The 24,292-nt window shown below is 39.6% G+C and overlaps 2 protein-coding genes across 2 annotated transcripts; both read right to left on the bottom strand.

The window, feature by feature from the left end:
- Nucleotides 1-5,360: 5,360 nt before the first annotated feature.
- Nucleotides 5,361-21,018, bottom strand: sdc2 (syndecan 2). Its single transcript, XM_049750759.2, has 5 exons — nucleotides 20,616-21,018; nucleotides 8,894-9,008; nucleotides 8,599-8,771; nucleotides 7,646-7,778; nucleotides 5,361-7,135 (listed from the first exon to the last, which is right to left on the bottom strand). Exons 1-5 carry the CDS (start codon nucleotides 20,673-20,675, stop codon nucleotides 6,972-6,974), a joined length of 645 nt encoding a protein of 214 aa, XP_049606716.1. The 5' UTR covers nucleotides 20,676-21,018; the 3' UTR covers nucleotides 5,361-6,971.
- Nucleotides 21,019-21,979: 961 nt separating this feature from the next.
- Nucleotides 21,980-24,282, bottom strand: LOC125986800 (probable thiopurine S-methyltransferase). The gene is made up of 12 exons (XM_068648937.1): nucleotides 24,239-24,282; nucleotides 24,092-24,153; nucleotides 23,999-24,020; nucleotides 23,892-23,920; nucleotides 23,493-23,604; nucleotides 23,250-23,342; nucleotides 23,018-23,150; nucleotides 22,905-22,957; nucleotides 22,771-22,845; nucleotides 22,601-22,686; nucleotides 22,426-22,470; nucleotides 21,980-22,342 (listed from the first exon to the last, which is right to left on the bottom strand). The coding sequence occupies exons 1-12, from the start codon at nucleotides 24,265-24,267 to the stop codon at nucleotides 22,224-22,226; spliced, it is 858 nt and encodes a 285-aa protein (XP_068505038.1). The 5' UTR covers nucleotides 24,268-24,282; the 3' UTR covers nucleotides 21,980-22,223.
- Between the last annotated feature and the right edge of the window lie 10 nt (nucleotides 24,283-24,292).

Below are 24,292 nucleotides of genomic sequence, written 5' to 3'. Positions count from 1 at the left end.
TTTATCGTCGCTCCACGATGCATCAAGGAGGCTCCAAGGTGGAACAGCTCAAAACATAATTTGGATAATTACTGCAGCAAATTTAAAATGTAGTCGTGTGGGAGGTCTGCTCTTTCACGTTCTTGTCTGCTGTAGTGACAGCTGTATTAGTACCCACATTGCGGCTTCAGTGCTGGAAAATAAAGTTGAGTCACTTCGTCTATTGTGTGGAGCTTTAAAACGTTTTTCAAAGTTCTCCTACCTTTATCCCACCAGTCATGGATTTGCCTGAAAAGAACCGGCTTTCAAAGATGGTGTCATCTCAAGTGAAACAGTAAACATTCAGTAATTAATTTTTTAAGTACGACACGGAAGACAGTCCTGACAAAACGGCTGCAGGAGAAATAATACGGAATAATATTTGATCTTTTTCACCTCCCATATGTAAAAGCTTCTTCCTCTTCTAATCCCCCGGGGATTGAAATCCATGGCACTAAAATGAATATTTCAAAGCATCCCGAGTTAAAATCTCTTTGGTTTGAATATGGACTCAGTGAATGGCTCACTTCATTCAAAATGGCTCTCTCGCTCCCTGCTAAAAATATAACTCCAGTTAATCATTTATGGATTAACAATCAAAGCTGTTTTCCAGGCATGAGGCAGCACATCTTCTGACTCAGTTAGACATTGATAAAGGAAGAAGACGGCCATATTTCCCCCCCCCACTCGTTTTATAGATTTTTATGACAATGAAAAATGAATTGATGGATCAATTGCTTGTAAATAAAATATCTTTGCAATCATTTCTCTACTGTGGTGACATGTTGAAATAGGCAGAAGACAAGATGTGACCATGACTGTTTTCTTTCTAGTCATTAATCTCACTCTGCAGCACAAAAAAAAAAAAAAAAGATGGTCTGTTGGAGAAGAGGCCTGCAATCACACAGACTCGACGGGCCGGTAGCTGCCCGACCATGGCTGGCCTCTTGTCCCACTCCATGACATCCCGAGCTGCATTCAGGCGTGTCCAGCCTTGACCGCAGTCCACACAACAGCACATGACTCCATGCAGAAAGTATGAAAACAAAGCCAGTTTGGCAAAACCTTCCATCCGGCCATTTTCTGGATTACTCATGACAGTCACGGCTGAGTTGGAATCTTTCTCCGCTGATTTGGAAGCGCCAGATTCATAATGAATTGGTTTAACAAAACTTTGATCAGAGACCTGATCAATCAAATATTTTTGTCTTTTTCATTCTCTTATTGCAGTTGGGGTACCAAATGACCAGTACTAAGCCAAAGACCTTTTGCTCACTGATTAAGCATGAGCAACAACAAAAGCCATTCAATCCTATTAAAGGGTTATCGCTCATAGGAGCTGTTTGATCTGCCTTCCTTTGTGCTCCATCTCTTCTTCACACTGCCTTTCTCTCACTTATTTTGTTCACATGCTGCTTCTTAATGGCTGAGTGGAAGCCGTTGATGAGTAGAGTGAGCAAGACAACTCGACAGTCTGGAAAAAAAAAAGGGGGATGAGCAGCAGGATGATTTTTTTTTTGACGGACTCGACTCCAGGCAGAGCTTTAATGAAGAGTCTTTGAAGTGAGTTGGGATTTGAACGGCACTAGTGTCCTCCTAAAAAAAAAAAAAAAAGGGGGACCACCAGCTCCAGCATATCAGGCTCCTTTTTGATGCTATATTTGAGCCTATTTGTAAAACCTTCTCGTTCTTTCTCCACCTCACTTTTGATAATGTTTCTAACTAACCGTGGTGGTCCATGCAGTTAGCACTTTGAAGTTCAGTGATTTTTTTCTTGTCCGTGAGGTCATTGACGCCTGGTCATGTGTGCTGTGAGTAGCTGCAGGTTGAGTTGCAGGCACTCAGGGACACGAGTATGCACATTCCCAAGGAGATGGTGATTCCCTCCCATCATGCTCCCTGGCACTGATAACTCTCTGTTATCTTAACAAAGTGTCTCCGTGGGCGATTTGACTACCGCCTACTACTCAAGTCATCCCTCCCACGTTCTTCCTCCCCATATTGCTGCAGGTCATCCTCATCTTTTGTGGTAGCGCTCTGTTTTCCCCGCCCCCCTTTCTAATCGATATGCAGAACAATGCTGTCTTATGTTTGACTTTTGCCCGAAAGCAATCCATTAAGACTATCCATTTTGCACTGCAACGTATGTATTATATATTAGGTATCAATATTAATCGATTAATCGGCAATGGGCTCGTATCGTTTGAAGACATTTTTCAACTTTCCTGATTTCAGGCTCTTAAAAAGTAATAAAGCTAGTTCTTCTTTGTCCTGTCCACGAGAAGCATTACAGAGCTTTCAAGGGAAAAAAAAAAATGCTCCCGAAATGTCAAAAGAACCTGATTGGCAATGTAAGCGAAAATAAATTCAAGTCTAAAATGACAAAGCTTTTATAAGGGGAAAAGAAATAGCAGATGACTGTAAAATGACAGATGATGAAAGTAATAGCTGGCTTTTGATTTTGCACACAAGAATGATTTCAAATTGCAGTACTATAGTTGATTGCCTAATGCATTGTTGTTATTTTTTCCGATGCTGTTACGATGCCAAATGGCGACCTTGCACCTTCCATGAGGGAGATCTTCCTATTATTTGTAATGCTACTACTATTTGTAATTGATAAAATTATAGCACATTATGTCCTGTGATGACCTCTTTTAGCTGGAAATTGTAGTTGAGAATTATTATTTTTTTATTACATTATCCAATATACCCTAAATCTTGCACATGCATTTTTTGGGAGGAAATAAAAGCGATGTACTCTAAACACAGTTCTTCTTATTCCACTCTTCAGTGTCGCCTAAGAATTGAACATCATCACAACCTTAATCAAAAACAGAAATCGCGTTCCCCTCAGCGAAGGAGAAATCAAACACCAGTAATATCATGTAACGACGTTCATGGGAGGGAGTTGAGAGGAATGAAATGATTTCCAAATCCTATTAAGGGGAGGCAAGTTGGCATACTGGCAATTATTATCAGTCGGAACTCTGTGATTAAGTGGAAAACATTCCTCTGAATTGACTTGATTTATATGCAAATGGAAAAAGTGTGCTAATCTGGCAAGGTAGTGTACTGCTAACATTTGTCATCTTCCCGAGCATGGCTTTTAATTTTTCTTTGAGGTTGTCAGTGTCAAATGGTTGTCAGACACATTTCTACACTGAGTGGTGCAGCTATAAAGAATGGATGAGAAAGCTCAGTCGGACTTGCTCAAGTAGAACATTACCGTGACATATTCTTACACGGTGGAGTCGTGGCTAGCACGACTGCCTGGCGGTCGAGAGTCCTTCCTCTATCGTGTTTCGATATTTATCAAATATTCCATCCGATGTTCCCAAAATGTCCCATTAAAGAAATGTCAAGACCATTTTAAGACTGGCAGTTCAAATGAACTCCTTCACTACCATTGGCGAGAATAGACGTCAAATATTTGTATTGAGCTGGCAATGAATGAGTTAATTTTATGTTTTAATGAATGTTTTAACTGAAGAGTACATGTTGTTTTGTGTACGTTGTGTAGATTGTCATGGGGAGGAACTTGCAATTGGGTTGGAATGTTCTGGGAGGCATTCCAGCTGTAAGCAATGCAGATTGAATAGTTTTCCTGACTGGCCAATAAGGAACAGAAGACAACAGCTGGACTGAAAAACTGGGTCATCTCAAATGGTCATCTTAAGAACATGCTTGAGAAGCATTCTGATTAATGTCACAGGGTGTGGCCATCTTACGGGAAATTTTCTTAAAAAGCCTGTTTCTTATCATATTGATAGATTGTGGATTTTTAGAACTTCAAGAAAAATCGAATTCTCTGTCAGCAAGCCCCTATTGGGTCATTGGGCGGACAGCTTTTAAAGAAATTGCAGAACCTCAAATTGGACGAGCACCAATGACATGAGGTCATCCTTTTCAAAATCGTAATATTCGAAATATTCCGCTTGTGCAAGGCCACAAAACAAAATGGCACGTGTATGCCATGTAACATCTGGATTTAGTTGAAGGCAGAAGCTTACTTCTCAGCTTCCAAATTGCATGCGTCGACTGAGGTTGAAGGAAAAATATCTGAGTCAGACTGTGTTTGTGAAATTATGACGTGGTGTCAAAATTGGCTCGGTGCAAAATGTGAACTTGTGTCTGTACCGCTCGGGTCAGCGAAGTGGCGCATGTCCAGCCGGGTCGGACTCTGGCTTAAAGTCTCCAGCCATGGGCTTATATGAGTCCTGACAGCCTGTTTATCTTGGATGCCATTTCTTTGACATTTCTGCATGGTTTGATGCCGACTGCCAGTTTATAGCCGTGAGCTTTATTAAATTAACCGGAGCTACAAAGGGAACGGAACAAAAGGTGGGATGAAAGATGAACATCTAAGAGAGTGAACACAGAGATGTTTTTTTTTTTTTCATGAGGAAAAATCTCAACTTTAAACTTTTACATTTTACACTAAGCACTATACGGGCTACATATTTATTGTATAGATTGATTCTGGGTAAAAATCACGTCGCCATTTTGGCCTGGTTCCTTAGAAATGGACAAGAAAAGGGGAGTTCAACTAAAACAACATGGGACACAATACGTGCACGTGAGCGTAGTCATTCGGAAGAATTATCGCTGCATGTTGGCTCAGTTCTCTTTTCTGTCATGTTAAAAAAAAAAAAACAGGTCTTTTCCATTAGTGAGAAGGTCACAGTCTGTCAGCTTTTTATGTCGTTTGTATCCTGCGCTGTGTACTTTTTGTGTGTGTGCACGATTCCATGAAACAATATTCTCCAATTCTGTGTATTGTCGTAACATAATGGTTGTTTCCACCGTGGGATTTGTAACCATGGTGATTATTACAGCAGTAATGTAAACATCATGCAAATAGATGAAGAGTGACAAGTGCAATTTTTTAAAAAAAAGGTACAGGAATTTGTGTTCTTTCATACAAGATGAAGGCAATATTTGACCCAAAAAAATTTGACAAAAACAAATTTTAGTTGATTACAGTGCATCGTTAAAAAATATCTTTTTTTAAATGTATTTTTTATCAAGTGACAACAATGATTTGCATGTACTTGTAAATTTTTGCATTTCTTTAAATGAATCAAAACAAATAGGCCTTTTCTTCCCTTTGTTGTTGGATTTTATTTGTATTTTTCCTCCTGGGCATGGTAAAGATTCACACCTTAGTAATTAGTAATGGCACGCTCGGGATGTTCAAAAATGTTAATTGCTTCCATCATTTTCACGCAATCCCTATAGTATCCATTCCTCGACATGCTTTTCATTTACTTGGAAAAATCACACCAATTAGCATATTTGAGTCACGACTTGAGGTGTAAAAAAAAAAATCACAAAGGCAATTGGTTATTAGGCCACAATGTTTATTCAGTAGTGTTGTTTCAACTTATAGGTACAATACTGTCAGCTTTTTATCAGACTAAAAAAAAAAAAAAAAAAATGTTACCATTACAGTCATCCATGCACACTGAATGCCAGTCGAGCTGTTTCGACACCTGCTTCGCGCTCACTGCGAGCGTGATCTTATCCAAATGGTAGGCACTTTGAAGGTTTAAAACATTTGTGAATATACATTATATATACTGTATTTATATATCTTTCCGTATACTAATAAGCTATTGGAAGGGCAGGCCTCTTTAATTGAGAAAATAAACACACAGGATTGGGTTGAGTCTTTGGGTTTGTCATGACCTTTGCCCTGGCAGAGAATATTAATGAACACAGAAGTGGAAGAGTCTGTTGTAGGCATCACTGAACATTTTTAAGCCTTCTTATTTATCATTTGAGAAAAAAAAGAATACTTGTGTAGAAGTTTCCACATGTGTCTTTGCTGTTTTTTTTTTTTTTCTTCCGTGGTATGTGCTCTGCATGTGGTCTGGTGTTTGTGTCCAATAAAGCTTTTTTTTTTTTTTTTTTTCATTGAGCTCGTCTTTAGGCCCAAAGCATCAACACGAGCACAAAGCAGGAAGTGGGGCAGGCCATTGACAGCTTAACTGGCCGTGCTCCAGTCGGACTAAAAAAGAAGGTGGGCGGGATGGTAAACAGAGAGAAAAAGAGGCCCGGGAAGGGTTGAAGGATGCTAGTTTGGCAAGGATGGGGAAGGTGACTGAAATCGTAATAAGAGACTTCCGACACCGAAACAATCGTGTGCAATCTTTTTTTCTTCTTCTTTTTTTAGACAACTCTTCCATCTCGGACTAATTCCTGTGTTTAAAAATAAAATGCTGTTCACCCGCCCCTCCCCCCAAAAAAACTAACCCACAAATAAACAAGACATGATGTCATGCTCACCTCTATTCAAAAATGGGCGTGAGAGCAAAAAAAAAAAAGAAACGTTGCAACCTGAAGGGAGAAAATTTACATTGACTATTAACAGCGTTAATGTGAAGACAAAAAGAGCTTCATCAAAACTACAAAGGCATTTTTCAACATCAGAGAAAAGATAAATTAATGTAATACAACTTTAGAGATCAACATCAGACATGCTAAGACAAAATTAAAAAAAAAAAATAAGAAAAAAAAGTAGGATTGATACAGAATAATTATATTCAATTATTTCCACGTTTGATTTTTTCTTTCTTCTTTACAAATAACATACTGCTGCAGTTAAAAGTAGTCAGCGACTAAACACAAGCTCCTTAGACAGAAGACAGATGCGATTGATTTTCTCACCTTTACAGATCCTGTTTGTGTTATTTTTAATAAAAAAAAAAATCTTTTCATACAATACACTGACAGTTGCCATAAAACAAGGAAAGCTTGTTTTTTTTTGTTTTTTTTTTAAAAAGGGAAAAATCTTAACAACAATATGCTATGCAAAAGCTTCCCATTATGCTATTTTTCCATAAATCAACATTGTAACATATTGTTTCTCGTGTTCGCTCTTGCCAGAGGCTGCGGCTCGGGGGCAGCCGCTTGTGTTTTGTTGATCCCAGGAGAAGTGGGCGGGGCTTTTATGCATAAAACTCCTTAGTTGGGGCTTTCTGATAGGCTGCACCGGAAGGTTTCCTCTCGCCCAGGTCGTAGCTGCCTTCATCCTTCTTCCTCATGCGGTAAACCAGGAGTAGGATGAGGAAAATGGCAAACAGGAATCCAATCACCCCTCCGGCGATAACAGCTGAGAAGCAAAAAAAATTATTCATGTCATTTAATTGGCCCATAAATAATGAAGAGATCTTTCTAATTGTCATTCTAATCCGCATTGAATAAAAAGGTGCCTATCAAAAAGAAACCAGCGAGATGGCTGAGACAGAATGGAAGTGAGGTGCCAATCAAACGTGAAACCCAGACATGCAGGGAGAAGACGGATGGGATCAGACGCCGTGCGCTATCCGTGTTCTCAAACAAGGCAGAAGGTGCTTTGAACACCCACGCCGGTGTGAACTCCACAAGGTCCCGTGGAGGAAAACAGATGGATTTTATTAAAAGCATTTATTTTGAGAAGTGGATCAGGTGGGAGACGTAGGACTACAGAGCCAGGGGCAAAAAAAAAAGGGAAACACGCTTACTTAGTCATAATTGTTTAAAATAGTAAAAGCAGAACAAATGAGACGTTCCTCAATCTATTTTATCTTCCTTGACAATGGAAGATCTGACACCAGATTTGTTGTTGTTGAATGGCACATACCTGCCAACACCTCCGTCCTTTGGAAGAGGTTCTCCGTGCGGACCTCGATGGGCTCCTGAGCCGAGCCTGGGGCACCGGTTGTGCTGGTCATCTGGTTCCTCTTCATGTCCTCCGTAACAGCCACTGGTGGTGCCTGGATTTAGAGAGAACATCATTTTTTTTAATATCGTTAACCACGTAAAGCGAAGCGGGCCGGTGAAAACAGTTGGCCGGCTAAGAATTGAACTGGAATGGATCCAAGTTGCCTGTATAGATTAGCGTAATCTACTGACGTAGGAAAGAAGAACAGTTGCATCTGAAATGAGCCCAGGGTGGCGTTAAGGTTATCCCGTGATTTTGTGTCAGTGAGACAGCAGGTAGGACTTTCTTTAGGGAAGCTTTCGACTAATCTCAAACAGATGTAGGCTACTCTGTTGTCTAGCGGAACGAATGGAAATCTTTATCGTAAGAGTAACCTGATCATTTGTATTTCTTTTTATTTATTGATGTATTAATAAATCAAATAGTTCCTAGCCCAGAAAGAGTCAAAAAAATAACAGGCTACTGTGATTATTTTATTTTATCCTGGCACATCATTTTTGGTAAACAGTCCATCTATCCATCCATCCATTTTCTGTACCGCTTTGTCTCCACGGAGCTTTATAATGAGCAAAATACATGAGTGACGTCTTTTTCTTTTTCCCGACCATTTGAATTGAAAACAACTACTAATTTGAATTACCTTGACTGACAGCAAGGATGAATTCTAAAAAACATCAGTGTGGGTGGGTGAAATGTTGTGACGTTACCATGAGAACGGTGCTGCTTGCTGCGGGGCAAAATTCTTTTTGGAAAATCTATTGACCTCTGACGCTTCAAATAATTTTCATCAAAATACACAATCCTTCATCGATCACTCTTGACGTCACCGACTTACGTCAAAACAACAGAAGTGAAACTTTTGTTCTACTGACCTCTGTTCTTAACGGCTTCTTGGGTGTGTTGTCCCTGGCGGTTTCTCGAACTGTGGCTGTCTCCACCTTGGGGGTGAAATCTTTGGTGGAGTCCTTGGTAGGTTCTTCTGCTTTGGGTGCAATATACACCATACTAACAGTCACCGTTTCTTCAATCACTTCTTCACCTGCACCTGGGAGATGATTGTATAAAACACAAAAAGGATGTTGCAAAATGTCCTTGATGTTTCTTTCACACTGCGTGAAGGACTGAAATTGATGCATAAAATACAGAATAAAATTTGAAATTTTTTACCTGAGCCTGACCCCGAGTTAAAATCATCATCATCTTCAGGGTAGTAACCTCCTGAGCCTGCGTCATCCAGGTATAAGTCATCAGCCTGGGAGGAGGTCTTGGCTGCCTGTGCTATCTGCAAAAAAAAAATTGAGAATTCGGTTTGATCACTCCTAAATTAAAAAAAAAATGCATATGTGACTTTAAAGCAGCATTTGTTGACAACTGACAAAGCAAGCTCGGATCACCTCTTTCGTGACAACCGGCCTGATTGGTTGGAATGTTTGTATTATGGCTTAATGGTAATGAAAAGCCCTGAAAAGTTTGTTAAAAAAGAAAAAACAGCTCCTTCTTGCCATATGTGTGATTTAAGACATAACGGGATATAAGAAGAAAATCAATAACTGCTCTCTCCAGCAAAAAAAAAAAGTGTTGTATTCATTCCAGAGGCTACTCGATAATATTGAATTTTTGGGATATCTTGTGTTGTCTTGAGTGTAAATGTGACTTGAATACTTATACCGGCATCCATGGCAACATCCATTCAAGTCTGATTGACTAATTTGTATTGGACCTAATAACAGTCCTGCTCAGAATGGGAATTAAAAAAAAATAAAATAAAAAAAAGACAGACAATATATCATCCCATTGTGGGGATCTATTTGCGACAGTTCCAGGTCAGCTCTAAGGAAGTTGTGCTGATAAACCTCAAGCTGAAAGACATTGGATTAGAGGAAACAATCAATTGGCGTGACAGAAAGACCAATGAGGGGCGTTCTTTTGTTAGCTGCAGAAGAATAGACGAGAATTGGCTAATGAGAAATTAGGCCACACTAATGCTTGTTTAAGACCAGCTGTGCTTGGGCAAACAAAATCGTGACAAGGGAAAAAAACCCAGAAATGAATTCATCAGACCATTTGACGTCACAATCAGACAAGGAAATTCTCCCGAAAAACATTCCAAAGATGAAAATCCGAGACTCCAATTTCCTAAATATTCACATGTGGTGCTTTCAAGTAATTGTGCATATTTCCATGACAAAAAAAAAAAACGCCAGCAGTCCACGGCGCTAAAGACGGACGAAGAAAACAATACCATTCCTTCTCCGTCAAGTGTCTTGCGAAAGAAAGAAAGAAAGCCCCTCCATTGCTCAGCCGTCTGATCAAAGAAAGAATTTGTTCAAAGCAACTTTATCTTCACCTTATTGGCTTTTCGTCTTTCCAATGCAACCCCCGCCCCCCCCAAGCAAAGCCATTCAGTGTCTCCGTTCGCTCCACAGGTCAAAATGCATAAGAGCACAATGGAGGAGGGGGGGAGGGCAGTTCACATGGTGACAAAGGATGCTAATGAGATAAAGGCAGCCCACACACGCTCGTCGCCAACTAGAAGCCGTTAGCAAGTATTTCATTAATTCATTGAAACATAGACGGAAAGCAATTGAGCATGTTAACTTGACACTGCATCGGCATTCAAGTCTGGAGAGTGTGACTAATGTATGCGGTGTTTACTACAGCCAACAATATTGATTGGAGCAAAAGGAGCTTTTAATCCATTTCTTCTTTTATTTGTTATTCTTCATGGGAATCCTCGGTTGCATTTATAAAATGAAGATGAGGGAGTAGGAAACTTTCAATGTCACGGACATTTCTGATAAACTTTGCTCTTTTTTATCAGAGTGTTGACATTTGTGACTCCTTTCAGCTCTTATCACATTTTTTTTTTTTTTTGAGCCGGACTAGACAGCAGTCTGGCAACTACCAATGTCGAGTGCTAGCTGATATATGAATCTTCAGCTAGGCTACAGCAGCTCTATTTTTTTTATAGCTGTTGAGCAAACATTTGAGTCCTTTCATTTTTCACTTTTAATGGAAAAGATTGAAGAGCTAGACGGCCGATAAAAAAAAAAAAATACCTTTTAGGGTGACTTGTGGTGTTTTTTATTTTGCAATTCTAAAAGTTTTGGGTTGTGCACGTCATCAATCAGAACAAGTACGGCTGTGCAGAATCACATAGAACCTGTACGTTTATTTTAACTCTAAAAAAAGAAAATCATGATTCAAAATTAGCCAACCATCATTTTGTAATTGTTGGGAAAATCCTCCACAATATATTGTTGACAGGAAAGAGAAATTTCCTTCAAGAGTCCATCTTGAAGCTTTCGGAGCACACCTCAAGCTATAAACGTCCACCTTTTAAAGAAAAAAAAAATCTCCAAACAAAAGGAGGAGGAGGCAAACATGCACTTGAGCAAAGCTCATTGTGCAGCCGAGCGTAGACACACAAAGGCGCGCAAACCTCTCAACATCCGTCAAAAAAATCAAACACTTACATAAACACAATACGCAAACCCGTTGAAAAATCCCGAGATCGTTAACAACCGCTCGTCTCGTGACCTGTAAACCGGAATGGAGCTTCTGGACAAAAGAAACGACAGATAAGAGGCATGCTCGCAGGCGATTGAGCAAAAAGCGGCCTGGACAAATGAGGGATGAGAAAACTGGGAAAGAAGGACGGAGCCAATAACCAACCCGTTCCTGCGACTGACAGTACCATAGCCTGGAGCCAGCTGTGTGAAAAGCCCGAGAAAAATATGGCTTACACTCCGCGTCGGGGTAATATTTACATTTGGTTCTATAGGAGGGAGATAGAAAAGTGCCTGCAGGGCCCGACGGACGTTTGGATGAATTGTTCTCAGCCACGGCCCAAATATGAACTCAAATCCGAGTCAGGTCAAAGGAAGTAGCCGTCCTTCAATAGCAACATCTGCATCTCCATGAAAGCACCCACGGGATTGCTTTATGTGCCAACACACACACACATCCAGCTTTCACATCTCCAAGGCCTGAGATGAATACACAGGCACATCAAAACTAACTTCAGAAGGGAAGAGAAAAAAAAAATTGAAAACAAGTGCAAGAGGGCTGGCTGGCAGACACATCGTAATTCAGATTCGCTCTGATTTTTCGACTTGGAGAATCTCAGACTGACTTTGCGTGTGCATGACAATGCAACAATCCGGAATTCTTCTGAGTTTTCCTATTTTTAGACTTAAAACAGTTTGGTAAATGTGCTCTTTGAACCCACTCAAACTTTTATGGCCCTCCTGGGGATCATAATAAGGAACTAATTGATAGTCTTTCAGCTGCGGGCTCAGAAGAGAGGACGGAAGTTCCTGTAGGAAATTGACACAAATCAAACTCTTTGAGCCTCGGAGTTCCTCCAGCGCTTTTTTTTTTTGTTTCTGCGTGTGGCCGAGAGAGCATAAAAAGCACATTGGCCATTTTTTTTTTACTTATTTCCCATTTAAACATATTCATCACTAGTCAAGCTTGACTTTTAAGGCAGTTAAGATACCCCTGACTGATTTTCTCTTCCTCTTAGAGACAAAATACATCCGCTATTATTTCCCCTTTGCTCTATATTACTTCCTTACAGGAAAGCCAGTCAAGTCCATTTCACGAGAAATAAACAGACGTACTAAAAAAAAAAAAAAAAGACTCCCATCTCCACGCCTCTGAATATTTCAAGCGAGGAAACACACGAAAGAATGCTTTAATAATATGCACGAGTGGGATTTTTTAAAAGCCAACCTTCTGCGACACATTACGGATGATTTAATTTTGCAAGTGATTAAAAGCTATCAACTGCTTCTCGGATGGGATTTTGCGAGCCACCTGATGAAATTTCTCACCCAGTGCTGCTAGATCTCATGAATAAGAAAACAATGCGGGGCTCATGTGGCCTTATTTAGAGAATACCTCAGTGCTGTGCTATCTGAACTCACCAAGCATGACTGGCTTTCTGCAGTGTGCACAACAAGGAGCAAATTCCCAGACCCCTGCAAGCTCCACTGCTCGCTGTTTTTGCTCCCCAGGTTGGGAATTGGGGAAATTCCTCAGCCTGGTTAAATGACTCCTGATATACGTGAAAAAAAAAAGGGTTCATTCTTTGTCAGCTGTGAAATTCGAGACACTGGGAAATGGCTTCTCACCTTCCAGTCATATCTAATACGGAGGAGGGAAAGATTTGCCGCGCCACGCCATCTTTCTTCCCTCCAGATAGAGAGAAAATAGGAAACTTTAAGGGGAATGTTTGACCTGAAAAAACAGGGAGATAATGTTGTGTGAAATTGGGAAGTTGGGGAATTTATAAAAATGCCCAAACCTATGTTGGCTGTGCTTGTTTGTAAATTCTTATCTTCAAATATTCTCTATTTGTAAATTCTTAATTATTTATCTTCTCAAAAAAGTCCAAGGAATATCATTCAATGGTGAACCTTCCATGTTATGTTATAAAAAATATTATTAAGACTGAAATTGCGTAATAGAACACCTGCGTGTCCTTCCAAGGCTCTTCTACACCAAGCTGAGATGAAAAGTGGTGCCGTAACAAAGAACACGGTGCTAAGCTAGTAAAGGCCAACTGCAGGTGACAAAAAAAAAAAAAGAAAGAACCGCAATCAAATGTCAAGTGCATCATTAGTTTTTCCCTTTCTGGTTTCCAAAAGGGTGTTTTGTCAAATTACCCCAAAGATCAAACCTCAACTAATTTTTTGGGAAAATATCTTCAGCTTTAAATTCCTTGCTTTGATAAAATGACACTCTTGTTGCCTGATACTATCATGGCCCTTTTTTTTTTTTGCATAGGGAGCGTGCTGAGCTTTGAATAATAACAAATGATGATGCAAAACTCACATGGGGATGTTTAAAAAGACATTTCTCATGTTTCAGGCCAGCTATGTGACCCCTTGGTTCAGCGTACCAGAATACTATATTATATAAGTCTTGTGGTTAGCTGAAACTCATTCAACAAATCTAATTCTAGCGATATACATCAGGATCTTTTCATTGTGAGTTTTTGTTAGTTTCAAAGCAAACATCATCAACAGTTGAATCATCAATGCTTTGAATCTATTTGCATGTCAGTGCACAGGTTAAAGCAACATGGTCCACAGACCACATGTGCTCGTGATCATTTGGCACATTACGTGTCGGCCCGCGGGAAAAGTGAGTGTTGGCATCGCAGCTGAAGTTTATATAAAAGAGTCATGGATTTCAGTCGGAAAGCATCATTTGAAGTCGTTGCAGTCGGTGATGATTAACAGGTTTATTTATAAAGGGAAGCAATTAAGGGTGTCAGTTCAATTGTGGATCAAAGTTGGCTTCCATGGAGATGCACGTTGGTTAGCAACCTTCAAAGTTGTTAAAAATGAGACACTTTTAATAAAAAAAAATTAGAAATACTGCGAAAATGGATTGCCTATATTTTTTTCAACTCATTAATATTATTGCTGACAGTGTCAAATTAGCAAGTTTTTTTTTAGCATCTAAAAACTGCATTCAAACTCTCCATGTTGTTTTGAAAAGAACAAAAGGAAGATAAATAAACAAACATCCTTTCACGGCCGCATCATTAACACCTAGCTGTAAATGTGCTTGAGAATTGGATGGCTTCACTAATGTCTTCTTCCTCACTATACAAAACATTGCAAATACAACAGCAGACAGAGATGGATGAATATTTAATGTTCTTCACTTTTCCATCTTACAATGAACTCACAGCACCTCTGCACAGTCACATAATGATTAATGCCATATAATTATGATGGGTAGATGTATATTTTATATTTTGAATTAGCACCAGGGGCAATTTGGGGGCTCAAAGATAATTCAAGATGGACACAAGCCACCTAAAGTTTTTCCACTGATGACCCACATTCCTCACATTCCTTTTCAGCTTTGGCAAATGCCCCAATATGACATGAGTTGAAAGACAAAGGTGGAGGAGTGAAAAGAAGCAGATGGAGCAATGGCATGCAAGGTAGGGGGGGTGGTGGAAGGAGAATGATTTTGCCGCTTTGTTGACTGATCTGATACAATCCCCGCTGCAGCAATTGAATTTCCATCCAAGCCTTTGCTTAAGAGGATTTGGATTGGTGATGGCGGGCGGGGTGCGGGGTAGTCCATGGAGGGGGGGGCGGCGACCCATGATGGAATGGATAATAAAGACGGAAAAAAGGAGGAAAACTTTAAATGGGCACTGACGAAGCAAAGTTAAAAATGAAATGCTGTTTGTAAGATATTACTGCTTTCCATGTTGTCTATTTTGAGAGCAAGGCTTAAGGGATAAGTCACATATATTCTGTCAAAAAAAGAAAAAATCAGGAGAGTAGTTGCAAGTGTGACATGACAGGAGAGGTGCGACAGGTGCTGCTCTCTGATCCCATTATCCCAGGCTAATCCTGCCCAGCACGTTTCTAACTATGTTGGCAAACGTGTTGGCATGTTTGTTTTTACACACTGAATGAAGAAGCATCACGCCTGAAGCTGACCCGTGAGGTGGAGGTCTTCTCGCAACCTATTCTGACAGGAAGGGATAATACAGTATTTATTTATTTTTTTTCACTTCTATTTTATTCATGTAATGGATTTTTCCTGGGCTTAAAATAACTCCAGCTCTTTCTATTTTGTGCTTTCCAGCCCGTCCCCACTGACAAAGTGACAGCTTCAGCTCAGATGAAAAAAAAAAAATAGAACAATTGATGACTAAGATCAACCTGTCAAAGGTAAAAATGGTCTTTGTCATGCGCATATTTAAATCAAAGGGCAGGAAATTTGTACCATATGATCGTACGTCATACATCAGCTCATCTACAATACTCTCACGAGGCGTCATCGAGTCGCTCTAATCCAGTCTAGGCCACAAATGCCCGAGGATGAAAATTATGAAGGCTCTGGGGATGAAAAATATCTGTTCTAGGACACTTTAATCCTCCTTTAATCAACTCCATGAAAAAGTGTCACATTTTCCAAGAAATGGCTGGCATAAATGAATTAAAAAAAAAACATTTAGCCAAAAATGTCTGGCATAAATAAATTTATTTTAAATAGAAATGCAGAGACTGACTCAACTCCAAACCCTATTTACCTACATATGTGGATTAACGACATTGATGAGTCACATGACGATGACCTGATGCCACTTGCTGGACATTAGCCCACTGAGGCAGGTTGGCACGTTAAAGCTCATCCTATGGATTATTCCGACCATATGCACGCACAATGCTGACTAATGCTCAATCTGTCCATTGATAAAAACAAAGTTTTCCATGCGATCTTAACCTTTTCAATTGGAATGGTGCATACGGTCTGATTTATTTTCTGTGCAATAACAAACTTGGATTTGCAATTTCCAATTGAGAAAAAGCCAAGGGTGTTTTTTCTAAACCACCTCACGTGGACTGGGGTGAAAGATTAAAAACAAAATTCCAGCAGCTAAGCATGGTTTTGACTGTGTTTGCCAATCCTCTATTTTCTAGTTAGCTCCATGGTCATTTCCAGTTCTTTCCCTGTGCTGTAATTCTGCAAGAATGTGTGGTTTCAAAAGACGCCAGGCTGTTCCTGAAACAACACAATGTTTTCTCAGGGTGCTCCACCCAGGGCTCCATGTATAACTTTACCATTTGTTTTTCACCGACGACTTATAGACGCTATGGTGTCGAGTAAGTGCAAAATAAAAATGTCAACACAACTTAAGTGACATCATTTACACAAGTCTAATGGAAAATCCGGGGATAGAGCCACTATCAAAACGCACCAGGCAACAGATGTTTACAGCAGCGTTTGCACTTAACGTTCAACAAAAGTTGTACTAAAAGCCTCGTGCGGTCAACCAATCGCACATAGCTAAGTGCGAGCGCGCTTAATGGAAACAGAACCAGATGCAATCAGGTGAGTTTATAGGCAGCACTGGATGCCATAAACAGCTGTTGCGAGATTCGTCTTCGCCAGATGCTTTCCAGCACTTTCAAGTAAGACAATTACAGAAAGCTCACTAATTGTGTCTTTATGACTTCACAGCCTAGGTATGTCTCGAAATCACTGATAAAATAAATCGTCCGACTCTGCTAGTCTGAATTGTATCGTGAAAACACTATTTGCGAACGGTAACATCTAAAAAGATACTTTTAGTCAACTTGAGGCGGACTTTAGTGAACTCTCTCTGCACTGTATTTAAATGAAGTCTGCTGTGTTCGCTCCCACAACGGCGCAAACACCCTGCACTAATCTAAAAAGCTTTGCAATACAAAAAAAAAAAAAAAAACATCTAGAAATATGAATACTCATTGCTATAATGAATCAATCAAAATACCAGTCTTGAAATGAAACATGGTGCTTACATATTTGCATTCAAAATCAAAATGTGTTGAATAAGCTTTTCCAACATCTCCGAATAATAGCACACTGGTGTGCCGGGTTATTCAGCTGAAAGGGTTTACAGACAGCATTTGAGAACACAGATGGCCGTTAACAGAGTGCATTAGTAAAGATTAACTTGCCTGCTAGAAATCACTGTACATATACCCGTGACCTTATTAAGTTACCAACCAACCATGATGGAGAAACGAGATTTAGGGTGTGATCAAGCTTGCTATAAGACTTTTAATGTTTGTACACTGAATATGCATAGATATTTACGTCACGCTGACATATTTTCGAAAGAACATTTGTTCTTGTTCTTTGCAAAATGATGAAAAGAGTGCGTGAGCTCGTCTTTTTTCTAGAACACCAATTTTTCTCATGCAAATGCTTCTAAATGAAGTGATGTCCATTAAGTATAATTGTACAATGCGTATAAAAGCTTTCATTTACTCAACTTTGGGGATGGAATAGAAAGGCCGGTTCCGAGATGATAAAACAATTCATAAGTAGGATCAGCACAAATGTGTGAAACGGGTCATTTCTTCCACAGTGATCTCAGAATGGGAAAAAAAAAATCCAGCTGATGTCATAGATGTCATTTTTGGAGAGTTCAATGGAACACATTTGGCTCTCAGATCCAGTTTAAGAGAACAAAGTCAATTTGAGATTCTTTAACATGGCAGCAATCCTTGCGTGGAACAAACTATCTCATGATAGAAGTGGCGTGACCCAACTTTTATGCATCTCAGGACAATGAGGCAATAAGCATGTGGTTCTTATTTGGATGAAGACTTGCCCTACTTTCCATTTACAGCCATGTATTGTATTTGTATGATCATCAGATTTTTTTGTCTTTAATCCACAACAAAGCAAAGACATGTGTTAATCCCACATGCTTCTTTTTCTTCCGCCCTACCAAGTAAGACATTTTTCACACTTGACACAACAAACAGGCAGTCAGGTCCTGGCTTGAGAACACCAAAAGGGAGACAGACTTCACACTTTTAACCTTCCCCCAACCCCCCAGCAACAGAAACATCTCCCTCCCTCCACAATAAGAGACTCTCCTACCCAAACTGGAGTCAGGCTATAAAATCAGAATGAAACTGGGGGGGACGTCTTAACACAAGGGTTTTCCCCACATTTCTTTGTGTCACATCAACCACGTTACCAAGAACGTTTCCATCTGCTCAGTAAGAGAAGCCGGATTAAAGAGTTGCTTTTTAAATTCAGCTTTTTATTTGATAGAAAAAACAAAGCTGCTGTTACAGTCGATAGAAAAAGCCCAGTGCTCTAATACCGATAATAAGCCCGAGATAAAAAATGTTTCCGCTCACCTGCACAAGTCAATTGGAATTTTTTTTTTTTAATGAGGAAGTCAAAATAAACATCTGAGATCATATGGTTGCAATTGTGGAAGTTGCTGGTGTTCATAACTGCTGCCAAAGGTGAACATGAAACCGTGAAACTTTTTATAAAATGTCAGGAAAAGCCTCCTAGAACATCTAAACTTTATTTGGGGTTAATCGGATGCAAAGCGTGGCAGCTGTGTGCTGGTAAGCAACCCCCTCGACCACCCTACGTCCGTCCAGCAGATGTTTGCAAAACTCACCACCCCCCTCCCTCAATGAAATGAAAGGTGGAAAAAAATAACAGCAGCTGTGTGCCGAGTTTTGCGATACCTCAATATAAGACTTTTGCAGTTTGATGAGTTAATGCAAAATAAAAGAACATCATGAAATATACAAGAGCAGAGGCTGTAGTCACAGAACAGCATCTGGCTTTCCTTTTTCGACGTGACAGCATGTGCTTTCATTTCAAGCCCTCCGTCACAACGTTTACATAACAAACTTTTTTGGAGCTGCTCCATCTTGCGTTCTTGTATATTGCTCTTTTATCAGCTCACATTTTTCATTGGAAAATAAAAAAGGACATTTGAATGGTATATACAGCCTTGCAATAAATCTGCAAGTTTTTTTTTAGTGTTGAAAAATGTTTCATTGAGTAAAAGGTCAGCGTGCAGGGCTTATTTCATTACCACCAAATCAACGGATACAAAACTATCATTTAAGACAGAAACTTGAGATAAAACATCCATTACAATACAAAAAACCCTTTTATCCTTTGAAATGGCACATTCAGTAACATTAGTAATCAGCTCAGACAATTTGAAGGTAGTTAAGTAGTTTATCACAGCAATTTGACCTCATGTGCCCTTTTGAGAAAATTGCTGAGCGCACTTTGTTCATCTCGTGATTGCTTCCGTCTTAAATCTCCTCTGAAGTGACAATCAGTACCTTTTACTGTTCTTTTTTTACATATTTTGAGAATAGGATATAATCAGTTACAATTCATGAACGGTATATAAATAGAAGAAAGCTTCAGAATTGTATCCACATGTTCAAATCGCCACTCAATAGTATCCATGGGATTTGCTAATTAAAACAAAAACTAATTAAGCCTAAAGCAGGTTATCTACCACCAATTGTTGCCAAATGAGAATCAATGTCATGTGTCAAGTGGCAGCGGGGCCTTTTGGGGACACTGATAAATAGGAGAGTGATATTGATCAGGTTAAAGTTTGCATGGCATCCTATTGTATGTAAAATTCAACTATTCTATTGGAAAAGAGACTTTGGTGCTAATTGGAGCAACACCGTGTCAATGATGAATAACCTACAGTTGGAAAAGCTAAAAGTAAGCATGTAAAAACAGAACGGAGGGTCACCATGTGTCTGATGTGGCTAATTGGACCACCGGTTCTGACACAGGACCAGGCAATGAGCCAAGCGGCAAGTCACAACCCACCGGGGGAAACAACAGGAGGCAGTAATGACAGGGGCAGCACATGATGCTGCCAGAATCTGTCACTGCAAGCACCAGGCTAATTTGAAAAAGGGGCTGTACAGTGCACACACACACGGAGGTAAAATCATCTGAGAAAAAAATGCTTGGAAGAAATTACATAACGCCATTAAGTCTGATGGATCTTCACTTGAAAATAGTCAGAAATAATATTTTAGTTTGGGGATTGCAATAATAATGGAGTTTATTTAATGGAAAACATGATTTAAATTGTCTTCATTGTGATGCCACTAAAAGTCAGTCAAATTGTAAATACAGCTTAAAATTGTATTTATTTGCGTCTGTTCTGACGTCACGTCACCAATAGCACGTGACGCCTTGATTTTTGCTGCTTAGAAATAAGCATCCTCGCAGTTTTTCCAACTTGACACGCGAATAGCCATACTAATTTAAGTCTTTTACAAGTTCTTGATTATTGGGAGAGAGAATTAGGTCCATTTACGAGAGAAAAAAAATCAGGCAGATTTATTTTAAGATTAACACCAGATTTTCTTTTGTCTAATCAGAGTTTGAGTGGATCAACGTGGCATTGTCAATAGTGTATGATTCATCAGATTATCTAAAAGCAAAATGTTGCATAAAACAAATTCCAAAAAAATAAAAGGGGGGGTCTTGAGTTGCCCTGGACCCAAGTTGCCTTCTTGCTCCCCGTTTTAGAGTTGTTTAACAAACTTACCCTTTCCCCAGAGAGGTAGACTGCCAAGCCGAGGGTGACAATGAAGCAAACGTTCCTCATTATTCCGTTTCTTTGCGGTTCGCGCTGCAAAGCAAGCCAAATGTCTTCTTTTCTCCGTCCCTACTTCGCCTGCGCTTTCCACGTCTGTCTCCAAAGTCCCGTCGTTCCGCTCGTGGGACCACTACCGGATACGTGTTGCGTTTTTTTGTTTGTTTTAAATTCCCCACCTACTCCTTTTCAAAAACACTATGCAATTTGTTATGTTAATCAATTCTTGGTAAATTAGACAAATCAGTGCAGGAATAAAGCAGGGAATACAAACAAAGTCCGCTGCGCGCTGCCTCGCTTGGTAAAATCCACACGAGACACGTACGGCGCTCGAGCTCCCCCCTCTCTCTCTCTCTTTCTCTCTCTCTCTCTACCCCCCCCCCCCCACTCCCCCTCGCTCTCCCCTCTCTCTCTAAAACTTGCGTGTGTTTAAGACAAAAGTAGTGATTACGGCATTGCCAAATTCCTACAATTACGTCCGTTTGAAAATTAGGAACCTTGTTATCTGGAAATTGTATTTAGTTGGCATATTTGACTGATTGCACATTTGCGCTAATTGTTTTTTTCTTAATATTGTAATGCAAGAGCTCTTACTGTATTTGTAATTTTAGTTTTTATTAGTGGGTAAGCAGGATCCTATTGTTCTACCAACACAAAAAACAATCGCGTTAAATCGAATAATTTCTATGCAATGTCTCTCTCTGCTGGTTAATGCAAACCCTACAACTAAATGAGGCAAAATAAAATGCAATATTTAAATAGGGAGTTGAGGATGAGGTGAAGAGAAGATGACCAGGTACCAGGTTTTGCTTGACCTCATCCTCTGTGACCCAGGCAAAAGAAAAAAAAGTCATGTTAACCACATTAGTGAACTGAGGAGAGCGTCAGAATGTTAATTTGAGTCAAGAGCAAGTATAATTTTGGAAAGTAATTAAAAATCGACGGATCCAATCCCCCCTCCACTCCTTAGTGTAAAAGATGCCCGGTCTTGGTGTCCTTGTCGTTTTCAAAGGGCTTAACGCTACTCCAGATTACGCAGCCAATTAGGATGAAGGCAAAGCTCCTTCTGCTATTCAGCCTTGTCAGTGCGCGCACGCGTGCGTGCGCGCTTTCATAGTTTGAACAATGTAAACATCACCAGATATGACTTATCAGTCCACTGTTGAGGCATGTACACAAAAACCATAAATTGTTCTTTTGGCTTGCAATTGAATTGAAATGCATCTATTGTATATTTGTCAACGTCAACAAGGATGCATAAATGTGTTCAATATTGAAATCCCAAACTTGATTTAACGATATAATACGAACAGATATAACAATAAAATTTATTTATTGGGTATGAAGGAAAAATAAGGCAGGTATGGATTCAGATGGGCTCTTTTCTGAGCTTTGGCGCCGTCTGCTGGTCAAAATGGAGAAGTACGGCAACCTGAGCAGAATGACTGATCATTTACCCCAAAAACCCAATTATTCACTGTAACCAGGCAACAACTAAACAAAGAAAACTTGCTCTTTTTTTTTTTTCTTGTGCTAGTTTTGTTAAAGGTGTGAATTATTTTAACTAATCTTTGGAGTGATGAGGTAGAGTTGCTCAATCAGGTAGTCAACACCCCAAGCACGATGTCTGTCTTCGGTGACATCCTCTGATACGAGTTGCTCTACATTGCACCGTTCTCCTGGAGGTGGAAAAAAAAATCAAAACCTTTAAAGACACATGTTACCTGTATTTAAAAAAAAAAAAAAAAAATGGATTACTCACCAAACAAGCTATGTACTTGCTCACCAGGCACGGCAAAGGGAGGGCCTGAAAGTTTGTTAAGAATAGTTATTGAATTTTACCAACTCGTACATGGTTTATTTTTATTTCTTTACTATTCTGGATGAAAAACTATTTTTCTGACACCGAGTAATTCAAGTTTTAAACACAGCATTACCATCGTAATGTTCAGGATTGTACATCAACGCGGACAAAAGGTATCTGCAGTCATTGGCCATTAAAGAAATGATGAGAGAAGCATACCTGTAGAATTACGAATTTCAAAAAATAACTTGAACATGATGATTTTCCAATGCGATTTTTACATTTTGAGATTTGAAGCCTTACTTTTCTCTGTCTCCCGGGTTAATGGCCACGAATGATCCTCTGTCCCAAATAGCCCCAAACTGACCTAAAACTGAGCTGTGACAAACAGGAAAGGTGGATTTCTTTTTCAAATGCTGTATGCATAACTTACTTACCTAGATATGCTGTACAGATCACAGTTATACAAGGAGATGTTTTTCTCAGAGTTCTGCAGAATGAATGTGAGTGGTTAGAATACAAGGACTGTTATGCATTTGTATGGACTCACCTTGAAGACCTTTGCTCCAGGTATAGCTGGGACGGGCTCCTCGTTGTAGGTCAAGTTGTTCTCCGTAAAGAATTGTTTTATAGCTTTTTCAGCTATTTCCACTCCAACCACTGAGTGGCCCATATCTGCTAGCCTGATCACATGATTAAGTACAAAACAATGTGAAGTCATAAAGAACGCTTTGGTTATTGGTTTTCGAATACAATGGAGTTTGTAGACGGATTTTATTTACCACTTCATATCCACAGCTTTCCCACAGAGAGGAAAAAAGAAGCGAACCCCTGTTCGCCCGGACAAACTTTTGTCAATGTTACTTTTTAGCATCCTGGAAATTAGAAACAAAAAGAATATTTATTTAAAAAAAAACTAAAAAAAAACATGCAAATTCAATTAATTATTGGTGGTGCTTTTTAACGATGCCTGATTAATTCTTGCAAACTGTAAATGCATTGATAGTGTAAATATGTAATCTTACTCATGCACGTGTGACTTATGAAAGCCAGTTTTGTTTTCCTCCCAGCGTTGCTCCCATTCTTCCAGTTTAACAACTCGATCTTTCTGTATTTTCAGCATGTCGCCCATTGTATCTGCGTCAAAGAGCGCAAGTAAAAACAGGTGTCAAGATATGTAAATATAAAATTGCAATCCGATTGCGCAACAATCTTGGTCATAGGTGAATTACGCACTTACCTGACAGTCTTTGCAAGTAGGAATCCGTGAAATATTTATTTCAGTTTCCGTTTCGCTCAAATTTTTCATGTGAAAATAAATGTACACTGCATTTTGTCTGTTAGGCAATCCATGTCGGTACAGTAATGAAATACATAAAGAGTAAAATGCCTGTGATACTAAACTATGGGTAAAATTAACTCACATTTTGTTGTTGGGAGGAGCTTCCTGGTCCTATACTAAAAGAATCCAGTAGGTGTCACTGTTTCTTCAAAATATGGCTTATCAGAATGTTTGGCGAGTGTTGCTTACACATTTGAACCGCAAGGTGGTGCTAAATTCACATAAAAGCAGAAAAACTCACTGTTTGTCAAAAATTGCTTTTCATTCATTCATCTCCCGTACCGTTTATCCTCACGAGGGTCGCGTGCTGCAGTCTGTCCCAGAAGCCTTTGGGCGGGTAGCACCTGCAAATATAACAGTTCAAAACCTTCATGGTTGGGTTGGGATAGCAGAATTTTTATTCATGCATTGAAAATTTTACTATTATACTTCTGTTTAGGAAGAGCGTGCAGGATCATATGCTCCCCCAAAACTGCCCCTCCT

The sequence above is a fragment of the Syngnathus scovelli genome, chromosome 19 (assembly GCF_024217435.2).
Source record: "Syngnathus scovelli strain Florida chromosome 19, RoL_Ssco_1.2, whole genome shotgun sequence".
Lineage (NCBI taxonomy): Eukaryota > Metazoa > Chordata > Actinopteri > Syngnathiformes > Syngnathidae > Syngnathus > Syngnathus scovelli.
Note: the sequence above shows the minus strand (reverse complement) of the source record. Positions and strands in the feature narration are given on the sequence as shown.

Coding starts and splice junctions, on each gene's coding strand:
- sdc2 (XM_049750759.2), bottom strand. CDS start 20,675: ATGAGGAACGTTTGCTTCATTGTCACCCTCGGCTTGGCAGTCTACCTC. Junction 9,009..20,615: donor TCTACCTCTCTGGGGAAAGG/GTAAGTTTGTTA, acceptor TTTTTTTTGCAG/ATAGCACAGGCAGCCAAGAC. Junction 7,136..7,645: donor AAGGACGGAGGTGTTGGCAG/GTATGTGCCATT, acceptor TTTGCTTCTCAG/CTGTTATCGCCGGAGGGGTG.
- LOC125986800 (XM_068648937.1), bottom strand. CDS start 24,267: ATGATCCTGCACGCTCTTCCTAAACAGAA. Junction 23,921..23,998: donor CCACCTTGCGGTTCAAATGT/GTAAGCAACACT, acceptor CTTTTAGTATAG/GACCAGGAAGCTCCTCCCAA. Junction 22,687..22,770: donor AACCCGGGAGACAGAGAAAA/GTAAGGCTTCAA, acceptor GTAATTCTACAG/GTATGCTTCTCTCATCATTT.